The following is a 17,331-nucleotide window of genomic DNA, read 5'->3' as shown; positions in this document are numbered from 1 at the left end:
CCCAAACTCAGGTCTTGTATGGGTGTCTATGAAACATAGTTCCCTTAGGAATCAGTTGTTGCATAACTATGTCTAAAGTTAAGTAGAGCCCACCTAGGAAGAACCAAAGCCTTTAAGTGTAAAACTAAATTTTTGCACAATCTGAGTTCCCAGGTGAGACGCTTAAACATAATGACATGTGTCCACGGTGGCCAATCGAGCTTCATTTATATGTTTGATTTTTGCATTAAACATGGCAAAAAAAAAAAAAAAAAAAAAAAAAAAAAAATCCCACTTCTGAGCAGAACAGCTTCATTAATCACGCTACGTTTCTGGAGAGTCTCTGTTAGGGGACATCTAAGACTTTAAAACAAACCATATTTCCGTGCTTTCAAAATATGACCAGCTAAGTGTTAAGTGATTTTTTTTCACAAGCTATCAGCTGTAAAACATGTTCCCCTCTCTCCCTCTATACGTAAACTTTCAATTCAAGTAAGAACCTGTAAAAGTGTTTCGATCTAACAATAAAGATGTTTGTGTGGTCTGTGTGCAAGCAGTCAGTCATTTCAGGGACTCTTCCAACAAGCCGTTCTGATCACAGATACCAGCGTGTCTCGCGACGTCTCCATCAAATCATAGGCAGCTCAGAGATGTCTGTCAAAGAGGCAGCGGGAGGTAAAAGGCAGGCTGAACACTGTAACACAAACCTGGGAATGGTGATACTCGAGCTTACAGTGGAATATAGATCAAATAACTTAAATGCAGCTTTTTGTTCACGTTATAACCCTACTGGACGATTCCCCTCACTTGGCTGAAGAGCTTACTGGTATATACGGTTGGGGGTTTTTGCTTTAAACTGTCAAAATTATTGCTAAATTCAAACCGGAAGGGGCCCCTTAGACCAACATTTAGTGTGAAAATAACTCTACAGCTTGCCAGTTGACTGACAGCATGGAATGTGTTTGGGTGGCGCTAAGAAGAACAAAAAGGTATGAAAATTAAAATTAAAAACAAAACAAAAATTTGCACCAGCATCACAAAGCAGGCTTTTTGTGAACAACTACAGGGACATTAAGATGTGTAATTTTTTTTAATCTTTTAAATAAGAGCCCTTAATATTCCTCTATCAGACTTGGTCTGAGGAGCAGCATCACAATAAATGTAAAAAATAAAAAGTAGTATCACATTCATCACTTAGTGTCCATGTTGTGTTTGATTGTCGGCTTCTCAGACACATCCAGCTCTCCTTTTGACCAACCAAACCCATTTGTAGTTCATCTGTATGAAAATAATGTTTGTCTGTAGTGGACTGTGCAAACAAACCTACAGCATGAGATCCTTGTTGTATTAAGAGCTTAAAGAAATTAAAAAGTTATCAGGTGATGTCTATCATCACCAACAACAAGTAAAAAGTCCTAAGTTGCACTCAGCCTCCCCTCAGGCGAGGCCGGGGTCATAACATCTGATAATCTTCCTCAATTCACGGCACATTAAAAAATAAAAGCTTCTTTATCTCATTGAGCTCACACCTCTATAATATAAGTAAGATAAACCCCAAATAACACACAGACTTGGGTTTGTGTTATGTCGTATGCATGACAGCATTTCTTATTAGTTTGGTTTCAGCACTGAAATGTGACATTCTTGCCGTTTCGTTCCTCGATGTATTGCACTGATTTATCAAATCTATCATTTTAAAGAAAAGAGAAAAAACCTGTATAATTCTCCCAAAAAAGAGAAATCTCACAGCAAAAACAAAAACAAAATGAACATTAACGAAAAATCAAAATGGATCACCAATGTTGCGGGAATCACTCGCAGGGCGTGCGGCTCTGAGTTAAACATATTGGATTATAAACTTCCTGGCTCTCCTATCAAACCTGCAGGAGGTGCTCAAACTGATATCCAGGCAGCTGAAGTCGCCACAAAGCCTGCGCACACTGGGAGCGTTCCCGCCTTCTCCTTAGTCCAAAATTAAGACACTTAAAAAAAAAAAAAAAAAAAATAGGAACCATAATTAAACGCAAAATAATTCAAAAATATTAATAATGCCCTTATTACTCATACTGCAAATAAGCAAAATAATTCAATCACCTGAAATAAAATCAAAACAGGTATACTTTGAAATAAAGGTGTATAGGCTGGTGTTCTTTTGACACTGAAATTAAAAGTAAAATCAGTTCCTTTCTTGAAAGCTTCACATTGCACATTCAGAAATAAAGCAGGCATCTTGTTTCCTGCCATGTACTTAAAAACTCACTCACTGTGCTACCCGCCATATTTTTGCTCGCTCTCACGGCAAAAGTGAAACAGTCACGTTAGATCATGTAGAAAACAAACTTTGCATTTTAACCCAAACTAGTATTTTGTTAGTGCTTTTGGTGCCTAAACCCAAACCGCAGCAAAAGAAAGAAAAACCTTACACGTAAAAGTAATAAAACAGAGTCTGAAAGCTCTGCTCCTGTCCAGCATTCACAATACAGTCTCATAAGTGTATGATTAACTTATGCCACTGCCACCGTCTCCCACCTCCCAGTGTGGGCTTTGTAAGTTGAAGTTCTGCATGAGCACAAAAGACAGGATGAAATATTGTGACTATTTCACAGGTTGCGGTGAGAACGTCATATTTCCGCAGACATCTTATGTAACAGATGTAAAAAAGTACCATTAACAAAAAACAAATAAACAAACTACCATGATGATGTACCACTTTCATCGGCACCATTGTCAGGCGCATGGTCCCGCACTTCCACACCGACTACAGGCGAACACCTTTAGGGTGCTCAGAGCGAGATGCCGGGACGATCGCTGCAGTACGTTACCGTGCCGCCGGCGTGTTTGGGACACCAGCTGAACTGTGCTGGTTCCCTCAAGGATACGCACTTTACAATTGGGTGACCAGGTTGTGGCTGCTACAGCCACATGTGGCGATTCGAGGTCACACGATGTTGATGCAGTTTCCGCTTCCAGCTGTCACCCTCTTGCTGCAGTAGGTGAAGTTGCTGTGATTGGTGGAGGAGCCGTTCATGTGTGACGACTTCAGCTCCATCTGGCAGGCGGCGATGGCTGCGTTGAGCTCTACCTGAGCCCGATGCACGACGTAGAACATCAGGCCGATGCTGATGATGATCTGTAGAGCGGAGCAGAGCAGGAAAGCTTTGTGTTAACTAACGATTGAGGTAATGAGGCTTCTGTTTGGGTAATGATGATGATAATAAAGTAAAGCACGACATTTACAGGCACATCGTTTTTGTCTCCTAAAAGCAAAAAGGGATGAAGACACATTTTTAGCTACCTTCAAACATTTAGAAATTAAAACAGTTAAACAGCATTAAGGAGCTAATCTTGATAACAATTAAGTTACTAATTATAAACTAGAACAAATATTGATGGAACTTATTTAGTTCAAAAACTAAAGACATTGCTGCGTTCTTCTGTATTTAAAGATATTTCAACTTCTAGACCACTCAAATATCTATGAAAACTAAATCTCGAAGCCAGCTGGAGTTTGTTATTTAGTCAGTTTGGAATCCGAGTTTTTCAGAATGAGCCCAAACAAGTAATACGAGTTCAGAGGCAGAAACTGAGTTAGCAGCCTCTAAAACACTGCGTTAATTATATTAAAGGACAATCATCAATATGTTTATTATATAAAAATCACAGGTAATTGGTTTTTTTAAAGGTTGTTGTTAACTCCAATTCATTCATTTTCTCCATTTCAGTTTAAGGTAGCAGGAAACAGGAGCCTATCTTTACTGCCACTGAGCGAGAACGATCCATCACAGGGCAAATCAGACTGTCCATTCCTCATGCTGGTATCAGAGAAAGCTGGACTACATCACCACCTCCCATAGTTTCCCATCATGACTGGCTTCCATGTGAATATGGCCAGCTGTCAATGAGATAACATGAAACACTAAAACCCTTGTTCTACTCACCAGACACTGGACTCCTGACCTTTATTAACTCTTCCCTGAGCACCTCTGAGAATTACATAAAACTAAACAGGTGTTGGGGATGCTGTAAAACTCTGAAATGAACTTGAGGTGTCTGGCATAATACTTCACAGAAAAGTCATAGAAAGTTCTTCTTAGAAGTGAGGAACAGGTCTGTTACCTGTTGCTTTTGTGTGAAGGTCATTTTTATTTTCTCTGTTACTATTATAGCTCTAAAGCAAAGTGTTCAACCTTCATTTCACATTGTCAGACTGGTGTACACGTGGGCTTGGCCAGTGGAGAGCACATTCTTCTTGTTGCAGGTTTGATGTTTTGGTAGATTACATGGTTTTGTTGTGTTTTCTGACTCACAAAAACCTACAACAAGGAGTGCCCCAAAGAAAAGACCTGCCTAAAAGGGCTGAATAACATCTAAGCAGGGCATTTGGTGGAGATACAGAAGAGATAAAGGTCAGAGAATACCAAAGCTACTCCTTAATCTATTTAAAGCGCCTAATATAAGTTAACAGGATGTAGTTAAAGTGTATTTTGTACTTTAAAAATACTCTATCCTAAATAAAAATCTTAAATGAGAGGTTTTAAAAGGAAATGTGATCCAATGTGGATAACATCCTTCATAAGGGAACTTTTTTTTGCACCTGATACTTCATTATGTTTAATAAAATGTTCTATTAAAAATTAAAAAGAAATGAAAAACCTTCAGGTCTCAGGAGGTTAAAAAAAAAAATCCATTCTAGTTGTCCACATGGGACAAATTCACCAGAGAGAAACTTTTGAGTGGGAAACTGGTTCATTGCTCATTGACCGCATTGCTCGTCAGTTCACTGTTGAACATTGATGTTTTTTTCTTGGTACAAAGTGTCTCATCGCCTGAGAGAATTTGGACTGAAAGCTCATTGACAGATCATTAACAGATGGACTCGAAAGGCTAGACTCAAACCTGCTGAAGGACATAAATTGCATGAATAGAGGAAGATGTCAGTGAAGTTTGGAAGAAAGATCATTGTCTAACAGACGTTTGCTAAAGCAGGAATTTGACTTCCTTACTGCAACACAAAAAGGTGAACACCCACATCAGAGATTCATTCATGCGTCACTGTTTTCTTCTTTAAAAAACCCCCAAAACAAAACAAAAAAAAACAAAAACAAAAACAAAAACAACACACAGTTGAATTGCAAAACCGGTTTCATAAATTCCACGAATCTGATAACAGTGAAATACTGAAACAGCTCAGTCCTTAACAAACATGAATCTCTGGAAAATCCATGAGGGCAAATTAATGAAAACAACTACAGCTAAACTGTGGAAGAGTGGAACAAGCTCAAACCAGAACAATGTGAGAAACCATTAACATCCGACAGACCTGCTAAAGTCATTCCAAGAAAAGAGCACCTTACACTTCCTGTCTGTAAGCTTGTTTTCATCACAGTAGTTACCGTTCTCCATTTTAATGCATTTTCCACAGTATACAATTTTTAATTTTATTTAAAATTTTACATCCACGGCTATTAATATTCCTTCAATAATCACCAATATTTAAGAATAAAAATTAAAAGTAAAATCAATTCCATGTCATTTTGATCTAATCTTCAGTATGTTCACAAATCACGGTGTGCTGGACAACAACCTCCGCTGGGCTTTTGTTCTTTAAATGTCAGCACAACGTTGAGCACAACAGGAAAGCAACGTAAAATCTCAAATCTGGGACATTTGAAAATTGTTACCTTCGTACTCAATATATTATCACCTCGAGCTCACCTGCAGGCTGAACACGAAGTAGCCGCTGACGCTTTGCTCAGCGATGACGTCCTCCATGGTACGAAGTGTGGTGCCCAGGTAGGAGTTGAGAAGCTGTGTGGGCAACAGGCCCACAGAGGAGGCCACCAGGTAGTTTGGCAAGGACACATCTGTGATCTGTGAAAGGGGAGCAGTGATTAAGAAAAAACCCCAAAAACAAAACAGGTTTCAAACTTTGATAAAATAACAGTAAAACACACAAGAAAAATATCAGATTTAATCATATTTAAACATCTATAATTAAAAGACTGTCTTTCATTTTTTCAGTCTTCCAGTTATTTCAACCATGTTGAACTCTGTCAGTCTGTGAAATTCAAACTTGTCTGATTTTGTTGTGCCCTGAACTTTTAGTTTTCAAAAACTGTTGAGTTTTACTGAAACGTTGTAAAGCTTTTATTTTAAAAAAGAAGCTACGTGACATGGTGGCATTGTCCTTTTTTAAAAAAAAAAAGAATATATGAACAACTCCAGCAATTGAATAACTTGTTTTACAACTTTTTTTTTTTTTGAAATTGTAAAAGTCGATTTTTTATTGTTTATTTACACATTTTTATATATGTACACCAAATAAATTCTTATGAGGATTGGCTTCCTTGCAGGATAAATAAGTATCATACTAACCACAGTAAATTGGGTTAACTAAATCGTTTCTAACAAATTTGAGTGCTGAACCTGCACCCATCATGCATGCAAAAACGGCTCGTGTTCCCATGGGGTTTGGCACCGGGAGAGCAGTTTGGTCCCCACGGGCTGCCTTCCATGAATCAGACTTGTTCTAGCGCGTCCCAGAGATGCTTGATCAGACTGGGATCTGATAAACCTGGAGGGTGAGTCTGGTCTTTGAGCTACTCTGTGCAAAGGCTGGGTGCTCTGCTACAGGAGACGGCTGCAGTTGGGGAGTGCCGCTGCCCTCAGGGTTTGTTCCGGTTAGTGGTACATGAGTAAATATAACATCCGCATGAACCCCGGGACCAGAGGTGTCTCTGCAGAGCACTGTCAGTGGTGTCAATGATGTGGCTTATTGGTGTGCTCACAGGCTACATCACAACTGAGTCTCTTCACTACACAAAGACAGGATGCTGTCTCAAAAAAAAAAAAAAAAAAAAAAAAAAAATGTTGCTACCCCTTTTTCTTCTTCTAATTACTTTTTAAAAAAAAAAAAATCTACAAGCTGTTAAATAAATTTTGGTGAACGTATGCTGAACTTTGACATGTCGGCATCTCCAAACAACCACCTTAATATAAATATAAATAAGTGTCTGGCTCGCTGTCACCCTTGATCTCTTGATTAAGTGATGACATAAGCCTCTGTGCGCCCGTGCTGGCTGTGGGAGGATGTGACCTTGGCACCGTGTGCTCAGTGACTACGCTGCAGCTGATAGCAGTGTGTCAGGGGCTTTGGTATGTTGCTGCAAGACTGTCTGTGCCAAAATGTTATCAGGGCTTGAAAACATTTGCGCTGGATGCGGCCAAAGTGTCTCTTTGCTGGGATAAAATCCTCTCCCGTTATCACACTAGACACTGATAAGAGCTTAGGTTACACTTCACAAAACACTGACATTATCAAATCGTGGTTAATCAAGCTAACATTGTAGTCCGGGCTGTTTTTCGCCGAGCACTTTTCCCTCTGTACGGTCATGTGACAGGCTTTTTCTCCTTGGAAGATTAGCCTTGATGTGTCCACACCACGTGTCAACACAATCAAAACGCCTTCAGCTGATCTCTGAGACATCTGTGAGAGCTATAGAAGAAAATGAATGCAGTCTCTGAAGCACAGGGCCTCTGAAGTCCCACCCAGGCATCGGGCACACACAGCTGTCTTGTATGCGACCATGGAAGGGCCAGTCTGTGGTATTTTTATAACTGTGCAGAGAATTCCCACTGAACCTCCTACTTGCTTCTGCAAGCCTGTATCACGATAATCTGCAAATTCAAGTGAAAAAATATCACCCCATCTTATGACTGGCCTGATTTATTTAGAGCAGCAGCAATGCAGGCCTGACTTTGTGCTTGTAAACAAAACACTAGGTGTTTTGACTATGCAGTAAAATTAGGATTGCAACTGTCATGCTGTTTCTCTTTTTTATTCATACTATTAGAGTGTGAAAAAACACGGTTAGACATGTCTGCTTGTACCGAAGGTCCATAAATCACACACGAAGACTTCCCAGATTGCTTCATCAGCTCATTATGATGAGTGTTGGAGCCAGGCTAGCGAGCAGGTATAAAAGTGCAATAAAATAGATGTGCAGAGATGAAAGCACTCACCTGAAGCTCAACGGATTCACAAGCATTTTTCCTGAGCTGTCCTATTGTTTTGCTAACTGCTGCAGTCTCTGTGTCGTTTTAGGTTACCCGTGATAATGTAGCACCACCGACTTCAGCAGAAAGAAGTGAGGGGCACAGTGAAATGTAGCCTCACCCGCAGAAAGTGCTTACCAAGGGCAGGGCAGACAAGACATAACTCTACTGTGAGCCGTTACGGGCCTATGCTTAGAAATGGCTAGTTTCTCTTTTTATTGTGGAGAATAAGATCGTACAGATACAACAGCAGCTCGGCTTTACAACGAACCTCGAGGTGAGATTAAGTATCCAGCGAGAGCCTGAGTTGGGGTTGAAACCCCGTAGAGGCTGGAAGTGAAAATGTTGCAGGGAAAACAGGTGGTGAGACTGAAAAGCTCCACTCTGACAGTCATTTCTCCAACAGAAACCAAAGAATTTCACAAGGAAGCGACTGCGACACGCATCACTGTGTGATGTGATGAATATATCAGTTCTCCATCCTGATCATTTAACAGCAAACGCGATCACTTCTCCACCACCTTCTTTACTTAGAAGGAAACAGCCACCTGTCTGTGTTAATCAGGTCTCTTCTTATTAAAACCCATCATACTTTTCTTAATAAATCAAATCAATATATCAGATACTACTACCAAATAGACTTTTCACAGATGCTGAAGTCTGTGTCTGGAAGGTGCATGTCAGTCTACAGCATAGGCAATGCAGTCCTGTAAATCAAGCATTAACATCTGAGGACAAAGGCCAATTTTCTCCTCAGATGCAGCCAGCAGATATCTGAGGCTTCCTGTTCTATCTGCTTGATTACAACCTTATTTTGATTCTTATGCCGGATGCCCCTCCTGACGCGGAGATTTGTCTCTCCTCCTTATCTCAAACCAGGTACATTTTGCATGTTATGCAAATGTATTAACAAATGCAGGTAAATTCAAAAGCACCAATCCATTGCAGGTGATAGTTTATGGCAAAATCAAATCATTCTTTTGCCTCCTGTCCTTGTCAGGTAATCACAGCATGCTTGTGACTGATGAGTACAAATTCAGATGTCAAAGTTGGTCCTGGCCTCCACATTCTGCATATGTATATGTAGATACCTGTTTATAAAGATTAGGACTCCAGTACACTGTGGTTGGTAAATGCTTTGCTATGCTAAGTGTGTCTGCTTGCCACTTGGTGCCGAGCAGCTAGTGTACAGGGTGCTTTAACAGCGTTTTTCATAAAAACAGCTGCATGACGCTATGTGAGCAGTCAGAACAAGTTGCATACCAGACAGGTGCAGATCCAGGAGGAAACCGCCAATAAAAGTGTGGAAATAATGCTTAATGGACTACTTTCAATGCTGTCTTTGTGATTTCTTTCAAGTTATCATTTGACACGATATTATTCATTATCAACGAAAGATACAGATGGTAGACAAAATCTCAATAAAACAGGTGAGAGTTTTTCCAAGCTTTTCGAAGCAACATCAACCAATCAAATCTAAAATGTGTCAAAAGAAACAAAAAAGTCCTTAAAAGCCTGACAATGAGTCAAGCACAGGCACATTTTCCAAAGACAAACAGCTGTCATAAGCTGGAACAAACCAGCAGAAAAGTGACAAATGCAAACTGGCATCCAACAAAATATAACCTACATCTGTAGTATTTGTTCAATGTAGCCATTTTAGAATTGCAGCCTTTTCTTGTTTGCTTTGACCATGTATGTAATAACCCAGAGCAAGCTCAAGATCACTATTGTACATGGCTTTCAATAAGCTCACCTTGTACTTTGACTCTCATGAGCTGACTGAGGGTACTAACAGCGCCAGTCACAGAGTCAGCAGCTGAGCAACATACTGTTAAAATCTGTCCCTTGACTTTGACACCTCATTTTCACTTCTGCAGCGTGGAGCAGCAAGTTCAATGTTGCAACTATTGTCATAGTGTCTCCAGTTATCCTCCCATGAAGCACAGACATGTCCCAACTATGAAGTATACAGCAAGGGGAAAAAAAAATGAAGCTACTGAAGTCAGTCAGGCAAAAGAAAGCCATCTGCTAGGCTTAAGCTATGTCATACTCAACCAAGTCCATGATCAGGTAAACTGCTGACTGTAGTGTGGAAATAAAGAGTAATAATGCCTTTATTCAGAATTACAGATTCTCATACTTGACTACACTGTATGTCTGGGAAGTATCACCAACATAGTCTGAAAAACCTTCATTTTAAAACATATTTTGAGCCTATTTTACACTAACATCGTAACAACTAAGAAAAACAAACAAAACGTGCTCACATTTGGTGCCATTATCACAGGAATCATTTTCCAAACAGATCACCACCGACTCTAAACCCATATCTACGTTAGCTCCCTGCCTAACCTTGATATCCATACATCTGACTTTGAGATGCTTCTCAAATAGCAGCCTATCAGTCAGCGTACAACAGCAGCACAAACGCTTATTGCTTCCCGTGATTCTTGTACCCACAAGGCTTCTCATTATTACCGTGATCTCATCTCACCATTATCAAATTACCATCTGAAGTTGTAAGGGTCGTTTTGAACAGTAACTGTAGATATGTCAATGCAATATTGATATGTTAAACCAAAGTCTAGCGTTCACGTAATGCAGTGCAATAAATAACTTCAACATGTTGCTCTCACATGCTACAGGGTAGATTAAGATTTCATACCCCTTTACAGGACTTCTCTCTATGTTCAGTAATAAATATCACACCGGTGACACATTTAGATAGTTGTTCAGATCATCCAGTATAGCGGTCAAACATCTCAATATTTGAATGAGGGTTATGTAGCAGGGGTTTTTTTTATGTCAGTGTGGTGACATTAAACTGTGAGAAATCATAACCAACGCAAAGCACTCAACTCTATAAAGTTGACAAATGTCTAACCAAATTAGTCACCCCGGAAAACCCCACTGGTTTAGCACCATACAACCTCTGCTTGTGAAATACACTTACATCATCAGCTTTTTTCCCCTCCTTGGGCCTGTGCATCAACTCCTTCTTGCTGTAAGCTATTAATGTCTTTCAAGCTCAATGCTTTGCATCCACTTGAATGTTTGTGCTTCTGCGCTTTCCAGTGTTTAAGGGGGATTTCTCATCAGACAATACTTTTAGCGCGTTTACCGTTAATCAAGCTCTTTGTTGGAGCAGATTAAATGTAGTTTGTGTTTATATATTTGTGTGTGGAAAGGATATCCCAGCTAAATTTTATTATAACTAACAGGAATAAATCCTCTCAGTGGCAATTTTATTATAAATTACATTACTGCCTACACAAGGAGTGTGATCCTTAAATGTATCTAGAAAGACAACTGTGGATATACTGGATAGGTGAACCTATGTTTTTTGCATGGCTTCAACTTGTAATACCTTGTTTTATTTTTTTTATTTTTTTTAAGTCCTATTGTTTTCATATCGAGTGACCCATCCTGATATTCTATAAAACAGAGGATAATCGCTTAAGGATTTTACCATTTTGGATGTATCAATGAGTTGAGTGAGGAAGGTAATGAAGGGGTATAAATTATTCATGCAATGTATGAAGGTCAAGGGCCTCGGTTAAATGTAGGAGAGCAGTTGAAAGCAATATCACAACACTCATTTGACATGAGAGTCATCATAAAAAAATAAAAAATACACAGGAAACCAAACAAAAAAGGAGGCACCTTAAACTAAATTGTGTTTATGTCACCAGATGTTCAAGGGGGGGAAAAAACAAAAAAACAAAAAACAAAAACAAAACGTTGCTCCTAAATATAAAACCTGAAATATGGCTACTGACCACTGGGAGCCACATCCTAGGAGCACTCTGTTTATCTGCAGGAAGAATGAGTTTCCATTCTCTGTGGACCGGCTTCTATTTTCATTTCCACATTTAGAATCCGGTCTGCCTTGAATATCGAAGTAACAGGCCAACTACTCTTTTCAGTGTCTTAAACTAAAATGAAACTGGCAGTTCCTGACTTGTATCTAGATAGTTCTGATTTCCCCTGAGATTCAACTGGCCTAGAAATAAGAAAAATGTGTCCCCTCTAAAACACACACAAAAAGACCACGGATTTAACTGTCAGGACTCTGTTTGATTTGTTGAGCCATCATCTGGTACAGTAATGAATTCTTCCCAGAGCCGAACAAGTGCTGTGATACTTCTACTGCAATTTGTGAGTTTACACGATGGCCTAGGAAAACCTGGAAACATACTCACCGAGAAAACTGCATTTTGGAGTCCAAAAGGTATGGGGGTGAGTCTTGCTAAGGCCACAATTTTGAGTCCACTTCCTCCTTCCACCACGCGTATGACGGCACTGAGCTGTTCGTTGTTTCCAACTTTGTTCAGCACCCAGTCAGTCAACAGTCGTTTGCACACCACGTGTGCCACAAAGGTCCCTATTAAAACCCCCACCATAACTAGTCCCATGCCCAGCACAAAGCCGTAGAGGTAGCCAGCAGCCACATTAAGAACAATATATCCCCATCCACATGGAAAGGACACGATAATCAAACCAACTATAAAGAGCATGGCTCCAACAAAGCTGTCCAAACTCTCCACCCAAAGCAGGAGGTCCTTCAGGTATTGGCGTACCAGAGCCACCGAGGAGAAGCACACAGCAGTGAGGATGCATGCCAGCAGGGCGCTTTTGAAACAGAAGGTGGTGATACAGCATGGATGTCTGAACTCTGCACCACCGGTGAAGGTCGCCCCCCCTGTGTCAACGCTGGCCTCGGGAACACCGTCCGACTTCCCCAAGCCAGCCCCCCTCTCATCAAAAGCGTTGCATATTAGGATGTCTATTTTGTCACACTCATCCGTGGAGGTCCTCTGCAGCCAGCGGTTCAGCTGGATCTGCGTCTTGCCCACTGCGTGCTTTACAAGCTTGGTGAAAAGCTGCACGGTCGTAGCCCCTGACATTGACATGTCGGTCCTCAAACAGCCTCTGGGGACCAGCAGTGGAGCTCAGATTGACCTGGAAGCAGCTGTTATGTTACAGGTTCCTAGAAAGCGTCTAAACACAGTCAAAGTCCATCTCAACAGAGACAAGTAATCACAAACTTTGAAGACGATGGCTTCAGCATAAGTAGTAGTCCATTGCTCTGGTGCTCTTACTGCACTGGCATAGTAAGGCATACAGGCAACCTTTTGCCATTACATTAACTGCCCAACTTAACCCGTGTTAGCAGTTTATCTCGGGTACACCAGCTGTGTAGCGTGCCAGTGCAGTGGCTTGATGTTGTCAGTTTTGTAGTCGCTGTCTAAAGCACTCGCCATCTTCAGAGTTGTTATCACTTCGCCCAGGACAAGGTTGAGTCAGTGGCCGGAGGGACACGACAAAGATGGGTCTGCATGACAAGGGGAGAGCCTGTCCTATCGACATCAACTTTTAGGACTCCCTCAGCATTCACATCCAGCTTTAGCGATAACTCACCAGCACAAATCACTGCGTGGCTATAACTTACTCTCCGCCGTTAGCTAACTAGCTCTCTGCGAGGATAAAGTCCAACAGTGCAATCTCGATACTAAAACCACCGCCACCGGCCTTTCAGCGCCGCCTCTCCCGGACACCAGAGCGACAAACAGGACTCACAAGCCGGATGCGAAAGCCCAGTTTGCTCTTTGTCTCCAGGCTAGCTGCTGCTGCTGTTGTTTCACTAGTCGTCCTCTCTCCTGAGTGGATGCTGTCGATGTTGAAGCTATTCATACAGACCACTGTTTGTGTCCCAGAATGCCAAGTAACCTCATCCCACGTGACCCACCGTTTAACTGTTTCAACCAATCAGAAAGCTCTCGATGTCACCGCGAGATTTTTTTTAAACAAGTTGTTTTTGACTGATTGCTTGAACGATTTTGTTTCTGTCAGCCAAGCTTAACGCGATCCCTTTAACCTTTCTTTTACTTCAATCATTCTGAGTCTCTCTGTGTTTTTTAAGGCAAGATATAAGTAACAGATATCATCGTGAAATGTCCCTGTGTTGATACTCCTTACCGTCAGTGTGGCCGGGGACGTAGCTACGTGGAAAGCTCTCCTTTCTAAAAATAAACAGGAGCAAACACACAGTGATTTAATTAGAAAATTACAAATGTATTACGCAACAGGAGGAAAATAAACATCGGAATTAGATTAAAAGTCGTTTTAAGATGGCCTGGATTTCATTTTGAACACACGTCATTTTTGATGGTTTATGAAATTTAAATAAATGTAACTGATAAACAACAGACGCAAATTAAAACACACAAACACACACTCACACGCATGAGATTCATATAAATTCACGAGAGCAATTTGTTGTTGTTGTTGTTGTTGTTACATGCTTTCTGAGACTTATTTTAAGAGTGTGTGTGTGTCTCAATGTGCGGAACAGATATTACCTATACCAGGGATGTCAAACTCATTAAAAATTGTGGGCGCACTCTGAGCTTCAGTGGGCCAGACCAGTGAAACTTCCCTTTCTGTCAGTGTAAATGCGTGTAACTGCACATTTAATCCCCGAGAAGCGTTAATATAGGAGGGGAAGTGCAATTTCAACAGTATTTCTCAGTTTTTCTACATCATTAATGTAGAAAATTACAGAAAGGTTTTTGGTAGCTCATTGCCTAGATATACATTCCAGTACTGATATCATTATTAGTAGTATAAGTAAGTAGGCACTAAAAACAGGAACTTTTCTGTCATTTAATTATCTATTACTTTACTTTGGTATAGTATGAATGGCAATAGGAGAGGTCTTTATGAACTTATGAAAAACTTATCAAAATACTAAAACTTAAATCTATGCATTCCTTCACACTTTCTATAACCTTTCAGTGGGCCAGATTGGAGTCTTTGCCAGGCCAATTCTGGACCCTGGGCTTTATGTTTGACACCCCTGATCTACACATATGTTTGTTCATTGCCATATAAGCCTAAAAGGTTCTCAATTCGGTTTAATTCTACTATAAAAATTATACGTTTCCTCTTGATCAGCTAAAATAACATGCTCTTAAATTAAGCTGGCAAAAGTATAGATTGTCTCCAATCAGAGTCTTCATTCACAACAAGATGAATTAAGCTTCATTTTCTTACCATGTTTATTCAACTGCATGATCTGCTGCCAGTGGGGGTTATTGCATCACAGTCAGCCCTCACTGCATCATTTATATTCTGCTAAAGAGTTCAAAATAAAGCTTATTTTAAAAATAGCTGTCAAAGAAGGAATCAAAAATAAATATCCATCATGCAATGAGGTGATGTAGAAGCAGACCTAAATGCAGCACATGTACCACAAATCTGTAAGCAACTGAACTTACTGCAGTAAATATAGTTAGCATAAAAATACACTACAGATCACTTTTATAGACATAATTTCACGTTTATAAAAATCTGGTTCATAATTTCAGACGGCAGATTACTGTGATATGTAGCAGAGTAAGAGCACTTTCACTTATTCTCCTGTATTTCTGAGAGCATGCAGTATAATATTATAGCCTGAGGGGAATCTCCCTGCTTGGTGTGCTCAGCATAAATTCATAACGAGGGGAGTGAAGCAGACAATAAGTTCATTGGTGCATCTAACACCGCTTTCTCGGCTGTGGAGCTGTAAGCCTTGAGGTGGTAGTCCTTTAAAAACAGGGTAACCCCTCCTACCCGAGTATTATCTCACATAAACCCTGGACTATTAATTACATTATATGTTTTTTCTTTTTTTTTTCATCAATGTAATTTTTGGTTTTGTTGATCTTTATTTTTGTGCTATCACAGCACCCCACTAGATGGAAGTGTTACACAGTTTTACAGCCATTTCAACCCACTACAAGTTTAGCATGAGCGTGATACATGTGGCAGATTATAATATACATATCCTTGTTATAGTTCAATATTCCTCTTCCTCCTCCTCTTCTTCTTCTTCTTCTTCTTCTTAATCTTCTTCTTCTTATTATTATTATTATTATTATCAGATTTGCTAATGCAAAGCTACCATCATCAAATCATGCTTAAGTTTTTTTTTTTAATTTGTTTGTTTTTTAGTTGCATACATTTTCATTATACTCAGATTAAAAGAGAGCATATACTGCAGCGAAAACACAGAAATGTCAGTCCTTGAGAGACTGTCCATTTTTGTGTTATGAAGTGAGACCACCGTTTTCAAGCATTCAAATACCTGGGGGGAGGGGGATCTGTCTAGAGAGGACATCATAAGCCGACCTTTTATGTGGCCTTTGTAGCTTTTACAAAAAGTTCGCATTTATGTAACAGCCCTCTGTTGGAGTAAGCTATTAGTGCTGCTCATTTGGTTGAATGCAGCGATGTTGTCAGAGTGTCTCAGGTGAAGTTTTTATGTATTTATTTATATATTTTAAAGCCTGTGCATCACAGTGTGAAAAACACGAACGCTTTGCATCATCTGAGGCGGGATCAACGCAGACAGTCAGTATATGGCAGGCTGTTGATTTAGCTGTCAAAATAAAAGCATATAGCTGCACATCGCTGCCTAACAGGGAGGAAAAAGCAGTCTCAAAGCTGACCGCAGGGCAGTTATATTTGGGCTTCGTTACGTGCACTGTAAAGATCGCATTAACTCTTATTTTCGGCTTTTTAAAGTAAATGTTTAATTGTGGCACTCCAGCCCGGAACTTGTGCGTTACTTCGCGTGTCTTGTCAGCGGCACGGAGTCAGAGAATAAGAGGTTCAAGCGGACACACATTCCTCTGCAGATCACAAGTGAAGCTACACTGTGGATGATGGATTGTTCAGAAGAGGTTCAGCCGGTGTCCGAGGAGCCCAGCGCTCAAATAGAGCTCAAAAAGGGAATGTCCATTTTCATTGATGTAAGTATCAAGTGTTTTTATCCTTATTAAGACCAAAATTACACTTAAATATCAACATTATAAAAACTTAACTGTAGAAAAAAAATATATATAGCAGGATGATATGATCCTTACAAAAATGCATTATAGTTTACAGATTTCAGTTTATTAGAAATAAATAAGTCCATTTAGTGCTGATTGTGGCTCACTTGATTTAATATGGATTCCTCTAATGTATGACGTGTACAGAGGGCTTTCTTTCTAGTAATTATTTCATACAACTCACATGTACTTTATCTATTTGGTGGAAGGATTTCAAAGCTTACTCCTTTCACCTCTCCTCAGCTTTAAAATCAAACACAGTAAATTAATTCATTAGTAGAAATCTGCCCCGTTTTGTTGATATGTTTGTTCACAAATCCAGCTTAAATATGAAAAATCTAATTAACATTAACATATTTCTAATTTGAAAAGATAAACTGTATTTTTTGTGGGGGGAAATGATCATGCAAACATG

The 17,331-nt window shown here is 39.9% G+C and overlaps 2 protein-coding genes across 2 annotated transcripts in view; one reads left to right on the top strand and one right to left on the bottom strand.

Annotated features, from left to right (window-relative positions):
* Nucleotides 1–218: 218 nt before the first annotated feature.
* tmem64 (transmembrane protein 64) lies at nucleotides 219–13,745 on the bottom strand. Its single transcript, XM_031750192.2, has 3 exons — nucleotides 12,240–13,745; nucleotides 5,695–5,850; nucleotides 219–3,109 (listed from the first exon to the last, which is right to left on the bottom strand). The coding sequence occupies exons 1-3, from the start codon at nucleotides 12,948–12,950 to the stop codon at nucleotides 2,918–2,920; spliced, it is 1,059 nt and encodes a 352-aa protein (XP_031606052.1). The 5' UTR covers nucleotides 12,951–13,745; the 3' UTR covers nucleotides 219–2,917.
* Nucleotides 13,746–16,735: 2,990 nt separating this feature from the next.
* The window catches only part of necab1 (N-terminal EF-hand calcium binding protein 1), a 43,440-nt gene continuing 42,844 nt past the window's right edge, over nucleotides 16,736–17,331 (top strand). The window contains exon 1 of the mRNA XM_031750171.2: nucleotides 16,736–16,835. Within this exon, the coding sequence (XP_031606031.2) occupies nucleotides 16,746–16,835 (90 nt within the window). The 5' untranslated portion in view covers nucleotides 16,736–16,745. The remainder of the gene's footprint in view (nucleotides 16,836–17,331) is intronic.

Source organism: Oreochromis aureus, linkage group 22 (genome assembly GCF_013358895.1).
Source record: "Oreochromis aureus strain Israel breed Guangdong linkage group 22, ZZ_aureus, whole genome shotgun sequence".
In the NCBI taxonomy this organism is placed as follows: Eukaryota; Metazoa; Chordata; class Actinopteri; order Cichliformes; family Cichlidae; genus Oreochromis; species Oreochromis aureus.
The sequence above is the reverse complement of the archived record's forward strand: the minus strand, read 5'-3'. Positions and strand labels throughout refer to the sequence as shown.

Excerpts from the sequence above, each read along its gene's own strand:
- tmem64 (XM_031750192.2), bottom strand. The coding sequence starts at position 12,950 with ATGTCAATGTCAGGGGCTACGACCGTGCAGCTTTTCACCAAGCTTGTA. Across the intron at positions 5,851-12,239 it reads TCCAAAATGCAGTTTTCTCG|ATCACAGATGTGTCCTTGCC; the intron begins GTGAGTATGTTT and ends CCCCTTTCACAG. Across the intron at positions 3,110-5,694 it reads ACTTCGTGTTCAGCCTGCAG|ATCATCATCAGCATCGGCCT; the intron begins GTGAGCTCGAGG and ends TCCGCTCTACAG.